The sequence below is a fragment of the Mobula birostris genome, chromosome 3, assembly GCF_030028105.1.
Source record: "Mobula birostris isolate sMobBir1 chromosome 3, sMobBir1.hap1, whole genome shotgun sequence".
In the NCBI taxonomy this organism is placed as follows: Eukaryota; Metazoa; Chordata; class Chondrichthyes; order Myliobatiformes; family Myliobatidae; genus Mobula; species Mobula birostris.
In genome coordinates, this window is record NC_092372.1 from 175,310,071 (window position 1) to 175,323,013 (window position 12,943).

General features: G+C 41.5%; 1 protein-coding gene across 1 annotated transcript in view; it reads right to left on the minus strand.

The window, feature by feature from the left end:
• Positions 1–12,943, minus strand: part of LOC140195434 (sorcin-like) — a 45,818-nt gene that overhangs the window by 15,287 nt on the left and 17,588 nt on the right. The window contains exons 3-4 of the mRNA XM_072253728.1: positions 10,895–10,964; positions 8,113–8,156 (exon numbers count right to left, since the gene is read on the minus strand). Coding sequence (XP_072109829.1) covers positions 8,113–8,156; positions 10,895–10,964 — 114 coding nt within the window. The remainder of the gene's footprint in view (positions 1–8,112; positions 8,157–10,894; positions 10,965–12,943) is intronic.

The window sequence follows — 12,943 nt, forward strand, 5'->3', positions numbered from 1 at the left end:
AATTGCAAGAAGGGGATGGCGTTTTTGCAAGAGACAGGATGAGAAGAGGAATAGTCCAGATAGCTACATCGACTGCACCTCTTCCTACAGATGCTTCCTGGCCTGCTGTGTTCACCAGCAACTTTGATGTGTGTTGCTTGAATTTCCAGCACCTGCAGAATTCCTGTTGTTTGCGAGTAAAATTAGTCTAGTGAGCAGAGAAGGTGGCTTGGGCAATGGGTGGAATAATGTGTTGAAGGGACAGTTAAAGTCAGATTATGGTCCTTTCTTATATAATGTGTTGTCAATGGCCAACTGGGACATGACTATATCAATGAAAGAAAAAGGACAAAGAGGGATGACAGGCATAAGTGGCCAGTTCACATATGAACAGAAGAGTGAGTTATCTAAAGTTGGAAAATCCATATATTGGGTTCAGCAGGTGGCAATGTGCCCAGGCACAAGGCATTACTGATCAGGCTTACGTCAGGATTTGCTGTATCAGTGCTGGAGGCAAGAGCCAGAAAGGTCAGAGTGGGTGTGGGAGTGGGAGTGAGATGCTGAATTAAATTGGTAGGCAACCAGAAGGATTATTTCTTCAGATTGAATGTAGATGCACTGTAAATCAATCATCCAATCTGCATTTGTTTTCTCCAATGCAGAGGAAGCTACATTGTGAACACCAAATGCAGTGGACTAGATTAGAAGTGAAAGTGAATCACTGACTACTGAGGGACCCCAAAAGCACAGACACTTCTAGGTATTTCTACCCTTATATGCTTCTTATTCTGAAATTTGTTTCAATTTTAATTAAAGTGGAGGATAGGGAGATCAGTGCCAAGGGTATTAATATGTTAGGGCACTGAGGTCAACGAGGAGGTCTCCTAAAGAGCATTAAGTAGGTCACCAGAAATTATAGAGAGAGATGCAAGAGATGAAATTGCTAGAACTTTATTCAATGTCTTCATGTCTTGTCTAGCTACAAGTGAGGTCCCAGAGGACTAGGGAGTAGATAATGTTGTTCCATTATCCAAGAAGGGTACCTGGAATAATTGTAGGAACTATACACCAGTGAGTCTCACACCAGTGGTTGGGAAGTTACTGGAGAGAATTCTTTGGGGTAGGATTTATGAGCATTTGGAAAACCATGGCTTAATTAAGAAGAGCCAGTACAGCTTTGTACCGAGTAAGTCATGTTTTACTAATTTGACTGAGTTTTTTTGGCAACGTAATGAGGATGATTTATGAAGGTAGAGCTGTGGATGTTGTCTGCATGAATTTCAGAAAGGCATTTGAGAAGGTTCCTTCAGAAGATTAAGATCCATAGTGAATTAGCCATTTTGATTCAAGACTGGCTTACCCATAGAAAGCAGAGGGCAGTGATCAAAGGGCCTTATTCTAGCTGGAGGCCTGTGATTAATGGTGTTTGGCAGGGACATGTACAGGTGGCCCCTGTTTTCTGAACGTTTGCCTTACCACACCTCACTGTTACGAAAGACCTACATTAGTTACCTTTTTTCACGAACAGGTGTTTTCACAGTTACAAAAAAAGGCAGCGCGCGCCCGAACAGCCAACATCCTCCCCTGGAACTGCTTCTAGCCAGAATTGCTTAAACACGTGTTTTATCTCGATTTATTTTGTGCATCTGTTAGCAAGATGAGTTCTAAGGTATCGGAAAAGCCTGAAAGAGCTCGTAAGAGTATTACACTTAGCGTAAAACCAGACATAATTAGGCGTTTCGATCGTGGTGAACAAAGTAAGGACATCGTCTGCGTGTTGAACTTGCCTGCGTCCACCACTCGCACTATTTATATGCAGAGAGAGAGAGAGAATCTTGAAAGCTGCCGATGTTACTCTTGGTTCTGCTCGTAGCAAAGTGGTCTCTCTTAGTCGATATCCAATAACGGATAAAATGGAAAGTCTATTGCTTGAGTGGATTGATGGGTGTACAAAGCGTTGTGTTCCGTTAAGTTTTCTTATACTTAAGGAGAAATCAGTCGGTCTTTTCAATAAGCTGAAACAGAAAGCACTGGACGATGGTGATGAAAGCATTGCGAAAGTGGAATTTAAAGGTAGTCATGGGTGGTTTGATCGGTTTCTAAGGTGAAGGCGGCTTCATAGTTTAAACACTGGTCCCCAACCTCCAGGCCACAGACTGATACATTGCCACAAAGCATGCAGTGGTGCAGTGGTAGCCGGAACGCACCCAGCACATCTTTAAGAAAAAAGCCGAAATAAACAAACTAATTAATCAGGTGCCGCCCGGCATGTAAATGTTGGCCCAGATCAGAGGCAGTTGCCAATTGCATCAGGCGCTTATTTGTATAAGCAAGTGTTTAACTGTGACAAAACTGCAATTTATTGGAGTCTTCCCCATTCCGGTAAGTGAAACTACACTGTACATAGATTATTCCTACTTTATATATACTGTGATACCGTCAACCCTGCTACATTTTTAGAGATGGCACCCGTTGAGTTGACTGAGCCTCCTCATGACCATCTGCTATGGAACCATTTCCTCACCTCACTGTGCCCCGACCTCTCAGATGCAGCTATTCACAGGGCACAGCTCACTCTGTACGAGGATGGCAGTTTCACCGTCTCCGAGACCAGGGAACACCTCTATGGCCACGTTGTTGTCGACGACGACCACACGCTCGAAAGTGGCGCTCTCCAGCTCCCAGTTTCTGCCCAAAAGGCAGAACCTTTTGCTCTCACACGCGCCTGCATTTTAGCCAAGAGCAGAAAGGCCAATGTTTATACAGATTCCCGCTATGCATTTGGGGTGGCCCACAACTTTGGACAGCTCTGAGCACAACAGGGGTTTCTCACCTCCTCCGGAACCCCCATCCATGTATGTAAGGAACCTCCTCTAGGTCATACTCCTCCCCAAAAAATTAGCCATTATTAAGTGTTTGGCTCATCTAAAAGATGAATCTGCAGTGACTAAAGGAATTAACGGGGCCGATTTGGCAGCCAAGCAGGCTGCACAGGGGGCAACTATTATAGTTTCCACTGCAGAGCAATTGACCTTCACCTTGACTAAATCACCACGTGTGCTGGGCACTCCAGACAGGGCTACAGTTCAAAAACTCCAGGGGGACACCCCGATTCAGAAAAACAAATCTGGAAGACACACGGATGTGCGCATTCGGTGTCCACGGGCCTCTGGCATACCCCAGTTGGCCAAGTTTGTATTCCTGATGCATTGTTGCCTATGTTGTCGATTGCTTGCATACGAACACCCATCTTGGCAAGGGGGAGGGATGAGTAATATTTTGCTCCGCACATGGTGGCACCCCAGGCTGGAGGAGGCTGCCATAGCAAAAATACTATCCTGTTTGATTTGCCAAAAGACAAATGCAGGAAAGGGAGTAAAGTGTGCCCCAGGAAAAAAACCCTTGCCAGGTGGTCCTATTGAATGTATTCAGCTTGATTTTATCGAACTACCGCATGTACACTGTTATAAGTATTGTTTAGTGATTGTAGGTGTGTTCAGTAAATGGATTGAAGCCTTTCCGACCACCAATAATAAAGCTTCCACAGTGGTAAGGTTGTTGCATACATAGATTATACCGAGAGTCGGAGTGCCCAGACAAATAAGTTCGGATAATAGCCCTCACTTTGTAGGAAATATAAATAAAGAACTATGTGAGGTGCTGCGCATCGAACCGCAGTTTCATTGTGCTTACCACCCAAAGGCTGCAGGATTAGTGGAAAGGGCCAACAGCACCCTGATAAACAAGCTGTCTAAGTTAATATCCGAAACCGGACTGGGTTGGCTGAAGGTCCTTCCACTGGCTTTATACCATATGAGAATTACCCTGCATACCACTACAGGGGTATCTACAGCTGCAATTGTTTATGGGCATCCTGGAAGGACCCCATGGGACGCTGACATGCAGCCTCCCACCCAAATTGATCTAAATATCATGGGGGATGAATTGCAGAAGTACTTTTGCCAACTAACATCCTCTCTAAAGTTTCTTCACTCCCAGGTACAGAATGCCCTCAAGGATTCAGGAGGGCAAGGAATGGAGTGGCCGAAGTTGAAAATTGGAGATTTGGTACTGATCAGGGATTGGGAGCATTCCAAGCTTGGACCCCGGTGGAAAGGGCCATTCCAGATACTATTGCAAGCACCAATGGCCGTTAAGGTTCAAGGGCACAGCCGCTGGATCCACCTGAGTGATTGTAAATGAGGGGCTCCGCAGGTGAACTAAAGACTATTATTGGACTTTTCACTGTTATAACTACCTCCGCGGTATTAAGCCTGGGGGACAATTTATTTTATAAGACCCATATGTGTTTGTATGGTAACCGTACTGCATGTTATCCTTCGGTACAATCTGCAGAAGCATTGTTTGTTGCTAACCCATCAGGGCTAAATTGGGTGGAACATGACCTAATAGTGGAGGATACATCAGGGGCAGAATGTAAGGGGGTAGGTGTATTAGGAGAGTAGACAGCGAAACTACTGGCGAGGGTCTCGGGGATTATCCCTTCTGTTTTGCGGGGGAGGGAGAGGGATGCATTTTTGCCAGGGTTCCCCGGGAGATACCTAGCCTGAAGAAACATTGTCCGGACCGCCGATGTAGGATAAACCAGGGAATATTCTCTTGCGAATGTACCTACGAACAATGCGTGCCCCTCTTTAAAGGGAATTCAGCATGTATGTGGATATTGCAATGGGACTCATGTGTCGGCAGGTTCAGGGACTTTTGAATACTCCTCCCTGTATCCACAGAGGCACTTGTGGTCTGATAAAATAGAGAATTACAAAAATATCTGTTACCGGGCCAAGGCAGGATACATGTTATTGTTCAACGGTACCTATACTACAGCTACCACCACTCTGCCTACCCTCCTTGCAGTAGGAACGATTGGACCACATTCTGTTCCCTGCCCTCAGGTTGCCCACGTTCGACGGCAACTGACAGCTCGAGCCATGAGTAAGGAATTCTGGGCTGACTGGAGGAATCCTGTTACTCTGGGCTATGGGTTTCTGAGCACTCTCTCTCTAGGGAGTTCGGCAGAAACCATAGCCCAGCCCGGGAGTGGGGGTGGGGGTGTTATGCGCCATAGTCGGAGACAAATGTATCACCCATGTTACTGATGAATCATACAATGTGATCCATGCCATTCAGTCTATTAAGAAACAATTGGATGATTTCAGGCAAGGTCCAGGGAAAGGGAATGGCTGGTTAGGATGGTTACTGGGAGGATCATGGGGGTCTTATTTACTGCATGGGCTGATTGTTCTCATTGCTATAATCATTGCTTGTTGTGTGATAATGACCTGCCTAAATACTGGCTGTCGACTTTTCACGGAAAGACTGATGATGCCCTTCTCGACCCCCATTTAATTGGTTATCACGGAATGATTAAAGGGGGGAATGATGGAGTAGAGGGATAGGTAAATAAGGGTATAGACCAAGAACAATGATTAGCTAGTGATGAATACAGTCTTTGGGACAAGTCAGAAAGAAACTTTACCCAGCAACAGAGGACGTACTAGCCATTGTTCTCTAAATATAGGCAAAGGTTCAAATAAGGAATTATCTGATCATGTAGAAGCATCTCAAGGTATAGCTAAATAATGGAAGAATAGTGTAGGAGTTAGAATGTTCTAGAGAAAAGGGGAAGGGGTCCAAGTGAGGAACTGATGGGCTAGCTTTGGCTTAAAATAATTATAACCAACTAACCAATGATCATTTTACATCTAATAGTATCTTCGCATGTGACTGAAATGATTCTAATATTGTTTAAAATTGTAATCGTAAGATTTCCTGCTACATGATCAATGATATAAATTGTGGAGAATTATGTAATTTGGGGGCAGTGTCTGGACTGGCTCTTTGGGAGGTCAGTCTGTAACTTCCCCCATAGCATGCTACGAATAGAGTAAAAGTCTGAGAAAGAATTGCATGTGTTAGTGTATTTGTAGTACTGTTGTCTTTGCATCGGGTCGATCCACTACGACACCAAGAGCACTTCTGTGAGATTTTCGCTGCGCTAGACGGTGCTGCAGAAAAGTATTTCTACTTTATATAGGCTGTGTATTTATCATATCATTCCTGCTTTTACTATATGTTACTGTTATTTTAGGTTTTATGTGTTATTTGGCATGATTTTGTAGGTTATTTTTTGGGTCTGGGAATGCTCAAAACTTTTTCCCATATTAATAAATAGTAATTGCTTATTCACTTTACAACATTCCGGCTTACGAACTGTTTCAGAGGAATGCTCTACCTTCGGATAATGGGGGAAACTTGTACTGGGACCTCTGCTGTTTATAATGTATATAAATGACCTGGATGAAAATGTAGATGGGTGGGTTAGTAAGTTTGCAGATGATATGAAGACTGGTGGTGTTGTGGATAGCACTGAAAACTGGCAAAGAATACATCAGTTGCAGATATAGGCAGAGAAATGGCAGGTGGAGTTCAACCCCGCCAACTGTCAAGTGTTGCACTTTGGCAGGTCAAATGTAAAGAAACAGTACACTGTTAAGACCCTTAACAGTGTTGATGAGCAGAGGGATCTTGGGGTCCAAGTTCTCATCTCCCTGAAAGTGGCTACACAGGTTGATAGAATAGTCAGGAAGGCATTTGGCATGTTTGCCTTTATTTGTTGAGGCACTGAGTTCAAACATCAGGAAGTTAACATTGCAGCTTTATAAAACTCTAGTTAGGTCTCATCTGGTGTATTGCATACAGTTCCAGTCACCCTATAATAGAAAGGCTACTGAGGCTTTGGAGAGAGTGCAGAAAAGGTTCACCAGGATGCTGCCTGAATTAGATGACGTGCTATAACAAGAGGATGGACAAACTTGCATTGTTTTCTCTGGGGCAACAGAGGCTGAGGGGAAATCTGATGGAGGATTACAGGATTATGAGATAATAGAGTAGACAGTCAGTATCTTTTTCCTCAGGTTGAAATGTTAAATACCATATGGCATGCATTTAAGGTGAGAGGGGCAAGTTCAAAGGAGATGCAAGGGGCAATTGTTTTTCATTAGTGGTGGGTGCTTGGAAGGTGCTGCCTGGGGTGGTGGTAGAGGCAGATACATTAGGGACTTTTAAGAGTCGTTTGGATAGGCACATTATTGTGAGGGAAATGGAAGGATAAGGACATTGTATATGCAGAAGGGATTAGTTTAGTTGGCTATTTGACTACTAATTTAGTTGGTTCGGCACAATCTTGTGGGCTGTAGGGTCTGTTCCTGTTCTATGGTGTACGAACTAGTGACGAATATGGGCCCTCACAAAACTGTGTTATGCATTCTACAGAATAAAGTGAAGTGAAAGAGGGACATTCAATTTACTTTCTTGGTATTTTTTTTTATATAACAGAAATTCACAGACTAAACTTCAACCTTACAAGTAGCATAAAGTGCTATTTTGAATGTTATCCTCAGGGAAAAACAGATGATAATCCAATAAACATCTTGATCATAAGACAAACAATCCAATCTATAATTTTACAATGCCTATTTAATACTCCGCCACTGACATTTTGCTCTGTATATTACAGTTAAAAATAAACACTACAATACATACCACAAGTCCACAGTTATTGCAATGAAACTAATTCCAGACTCAAGGATTATTTGTGAACATTATGTTGACTCAGCTCTCTGTTCCAGATACTTCATAGAATTTCTTACAATTCAGAATTTCAAAAATATTGATGGACAAGTTACACTTGCTTTGTTTTTAAAAAATAACTGATTTTATTTTTGCCATAAGTTGACCACTATGATATGAAGTGCGATCAACAACTGCAACCACTGGTCATCTATAGAATTCAAGTGCAGTGATACAGTGCTGAATTGTTTTGAGATTGGGCCAACTATACAATACACTGAGGCTTTGCCATTGTATTTCTCCTTCTTTCCTTCTGCATTTGAACCATTGTTTAAGACAGCCTGGTGCACTGATGCCATTATATCAAAGTCAACAATCAACATTTCAGAGAATTTAACAAAGCATAGAAAATATGTCAATCAATTCTTCGTACTCAAAGAGGTAACCTTGTATTGCAAAACCTTTCCTTTGGTGATAATATTAAATGATCAATCACAATTTCATATTCAAGAGCAGCATCAAACAATTTCAATGAAAGGATACGTCTAACATGGAAATCATTAGCTTGCAGGTCTCCATGCTGAATGCTGTAGAACAAGAATACAGGTTACCCCAGCAGATAAAATCCATACCTTCTGCCATAAAGACATTTAACTTTCTTTCAGTTATTGATCACATTTATTCACCATATTTTTTATTGCTTAACTCTTAACAAAAAGGATACAAAAATAAAAACAAGTATTAAATAAACACTAGATGCTTAAAAATTGAAAACTAACAATGAAATGTGTGTAATTTCCAAATGTACTGCCTTATGTCCCAAAACACTGGATTCCAGTTAATTGGACCATCAGTTATTCGGGGCAGCTGTTTATTTGGAACAACTCTTAAAGAACAAAAACTATGAGAAAATAGCCAGATTCCTTTCATTTATTTGAGACACTATGCCGCTTAATCGGAACAGGAGACAGTTATAAACTTGGGTAGCATTTACTTGCATGGCTGTTAGACACTACACTGTACTTAGACAGAGCAGTTTCTAAATTGTCTCAGCTGCATGTATTTGAGTTCAAAAAGCCATGATTTCTGTCACTGACAGCTGGCGAGAAATAAGCAGTAAGACAATCTAGAACTGTTTTGCTCACTGCAGTTTCAAGCATTCAGGCTTGGAGATGCCACAAATGGCCTGGAGTGAAAATGAAATGATTTCACTACTACAACAAGGCAAGAACCTTGAAGAATTTGAAGGTATTGACAATCGTATAACCATATAAACCATATAACAATTACAGCATGGAAACAGGCCATCTCAGCCCTTCTCATCAATCCCACTCTTACTCTCACCTAGTCCCACTGATCTGCACTCAGCCCATAACCCTCCATTCCTTTCCTGTCCACATAGCTGTCCAACTTAACTTTAAACAACAACATCGAACCTGCCTCAACCACTTCTGCTGGAAGCTCGTTCCACACAGCTACCACTCTGAGTAAAGAAGTTCCCCCTCATGTTACCCCTAAACTTTTGCCCTTTAACTCTCAACTCATGTCCTCTTGTTTGAATCTCCCCCACTCTCAATGGAAAAAGCCTATCCATGTCAACTCTATCTAGCCCCCATAATTTTAAATACCTGTATCAAGTCCCCCTCAACTTTCTACGCTCCAAAGAATAAAGACCCAACTTATTCAACCTTTCTCTGTAACTTAAGAGATGAAACCCAGGCAACATTCTAGTAAATCTCCTCCGTACTCTCTCAATTTTGTTGACATCTTTCCTATAACTCGGTGACCAGAATTATCTTGAATGTTACAATGAAAATGAAGATTTGGAGGATGCAATCGCCAAAAGCATTGTGTGAAGGCATTCCATTATCTGCACCAAGTGACTGTACTGATTTTGTTCATTTACAGTCAAAAGAACATGGCAGTGTACAATGGATGAATTCCTCCATTGATAACTATTAGGAACTAACAGTTTTTATAGTACTGTAGTAATATTGGTAGTCTTCTAATTTGTTCTGTTTTTCATTTAAATACTTAATTTGTTACACAGATAAACAGTAATTTGTCTATTTAACTGTATGGGGTGTCCATAGAGGGCTGTCCAGGGAGGGGTAGTACCTCTGCTGAAGAGGCCTGTGCCCAGTCTGGGGCAGCTCACTCAAGTTTGGTCCCCACCAGGCACTCAGCTCTAACTTTTTGCTCCAAATAGCTGTTTGCATCTGACAGCGGCCACACCGCAGTAAACCACTTCCACAGATGAGGGTACCCTGGTCAGCTTTGGTAGACTAGGCAGATGAGAGCGACAGTAACATCCAATGGCCAGGAAGGCAGTTCTGCAATGCTCCATGGAGAGTGAAGGGCATGATGAGGCACAGAAGTAAATCAGGGTTATCCACTGCAACCAAGACCCCAGTTGTGATGACTACTCATACCACCGGACTCAGACTTCTGAGGTTGAGAGAGTGGAGCCGCCCGGATGAAATGGGTTTTCCATTTTAAAAGCTTTTCCCCTCACAGGTTTACTGTCATCATTGGATACAATGGACAACCTTTTAAAACTACTTCCATGAAACTTGGGCTAACTGGGGCAGCCGCTTAATTGGACCAAAATGTACAAATCCCAGTTAACCAGAATCCACAGTACTTCAAGAGTTTCATTCACCAAACTTAAAAAAATCATCTGCAACTGCAGAAGATATTTTGCTTTTGTCAAGGTTATACAAATGGCATTGGAATTAATAGTCATTTAATCCACCTTGATGTTGCAGTGGGTGAAGGTGAATGTTACCCTTTAGAACAGAGATATTCCTTCAACTCTGAAAAGCTGATTAGTTGTTCAAATTCTGCAACTCCTCCTTTCTCAGGTGTGAGTTATCACAAATTAAGGTAACGATTAGACAAGGACTCCATATCAAGTTGGCTTCCCAAATATGAACTATATAAAAATAACTTATTAGCCTGTTTCCCAAAAGATTTTCCTTTGAAAGATAAATGTATTACAATTCTACAACAGCATACCGGTCTGTTTAATGCCTTGCACTAAAGAGAGAACAGGACCTCTTCAAAAGCACACTGTAGTTTTAGCTTCAAATGTTCTAAGTATGATTTGAAACCACAACTTTCTGACCGGAGCACTGAGTCACAGCTGAGGAACAGGGACAAATACAACATAGAACACAATCAGTTCCACAGATAAAACACTACCAACAATGGATCCCATTTATTTTCCTTACTAACTCTATAATTGTATGCTTATAATTATACCAAAAACAAATTTTTTAAAGTACTAATCTTGTCAGTGTATTTCATAAACACTTTAACTCACGTTTGTAGCTGCCACTGATGCCGGACTGAGTAAGACATCTCTGAAGTTCTTCAGCATCTATATGACCATCCTGAAAGAGAAAAAAAAGTAGAAAGTCAGGTTGCTAAAATAATACAAGTGCAAAGCCCAACACCCACTGTTAAATTCAGATTACCAGAAAGTACTTGTCAAAAGTGTGACAAATCAGCAGAGTGCAAAAACAAAATTTAAGACTATAAAGTTAAGCAAGAGACTTAAAAGAACCCAAAATGATAATACAGCCACAATTTGAATAAGTATCTGAAAACCAATAAAACATCACAGTGTAATACAAGAATAGAAATTGTATTTGTTAACTCAATGCATTTTGACCTCTGGGCAGCGCCTCTACTTCCTTCACATCTAAAACTTCCAACAAACCTCTACAGATGTGTAGTGGAGAGTGTACTAACTGGCTGCATCACGACCAATGCCTTTGAACAGAAATCCTACTAAAGCTAATGGATTCGGCCCAGTACATCACAGGTGAAGCCCCCCCAGCCATTGAACACATCTACATGAAATGCTGTCACAGGAAAGCAGGATCCATCATCAGAGATCCTCACCACCTAGGCCAAACTCTCTTCTCACTGCTGCCATCAGGTAGAAGGTACAAGACCCTCAGGATTTGCCATTTATTTATACCTGCATTTGCACAGTTTGTTGCCTTCTGCACTCGATATTTATTGATTGTTATAGTTATTATTCTATAGATTTGCTGAGTGTACCCGCAGAAAAATGAATTTCAGGGTTGTACATGGTGATAATTAGGTACTTTGTTAATAAACTTTACTTTGAACCTTGACTATCACTATAAACAGCCACAAAGAAATCAATACTGACTGACCACAAGTCTTTCTTGAACAGCATGTTAGTGAACCTATAAGGGAAAATGCTATCTTAGATCTAGTCCTGTGCAATGAAATAGGTAAGATTAACGATCTTGTAGTCAGGGATCCTCTTGGAAAGAGTGATCATAGTGTGATTGAATTTCGCATACAAATGGAGGATGAAATAGTTAGATCTAAAACTAGTGTATTATGCTTCAACAAAGGAGACTACAACAGGATGAGGGAGGATTGGCTAATGTGGATTGGGAGCACAGGCTATTTGGTAGGACAGTTGAGGAACAGTGGAATACTTTCAAAGAGATTTTTCACAGTGCTCAACAAAAGCATATTCCAGTCAAAAGTAAGGACAGTAAGTGTAGGGACAGCCAGCCTTGGATAACTAAGGAAGTAAAAGATAATATCAAATTAAAAGCTCGTGTACAAAGTCGCAAAGAGTAGTAGGAGACTGGAGGATTTGGAAAACTTTAAAAACAAGAAATAAGGAAAGGGAAGATAGAGTATGAAAGTAAATTAGCACAAACTATAAAAACAAATAGCAAAAGTTTTTATAAATATATAAAGCAGAAGAGGGTGGCTAAATTCAATGTAGGTCCCTTGGAAGACGAGAAGGGAAAATTGATATCGGGTGATAAGGACATGGCTGAGTTTCGAATAACTATTTTGTGTCTGTCTTCACAGAGGAGGACATGTCTAATATGCCAAAGAATGATGTTATGGATGAAATGGGAGGTGAGGACCTCGATAAAATCACTGTCCCTAAAGAGGTAGTGATGAGCAAACTAGAGGGCCTGCCTGAAGGTAGATAAGTCCCCTGGTCCTGATGGGATGCATCCCAGGGTGCTTAGGGAATTGGCAGAGGTTATAGTAGACACATTGGTAATCATTTACTAAAATTCTCTAGACTCTGGGCAGGTCTCGGTGGACTGGAAGACAGCAAATGTCACGTCACTTTTTAAAAAAAGAATGTAGGCAAAAAACGGGCAACTATAGGCCAGCTAGCTTAAAATCTGTAGTCTGGAAAATGCTTGAAGCTATCATTAAGGAAGAAATAGCAAAACATTTAGAAAGGAGTGGTTCCATTAGACAGACGCAGCATGGATTCAGAAAGGGCAGGTCCTGTTTGACAAACTTACTGGAGTTCTTTGAGGACATAATGAGTGCAGTGGATAGAGGGGAACAG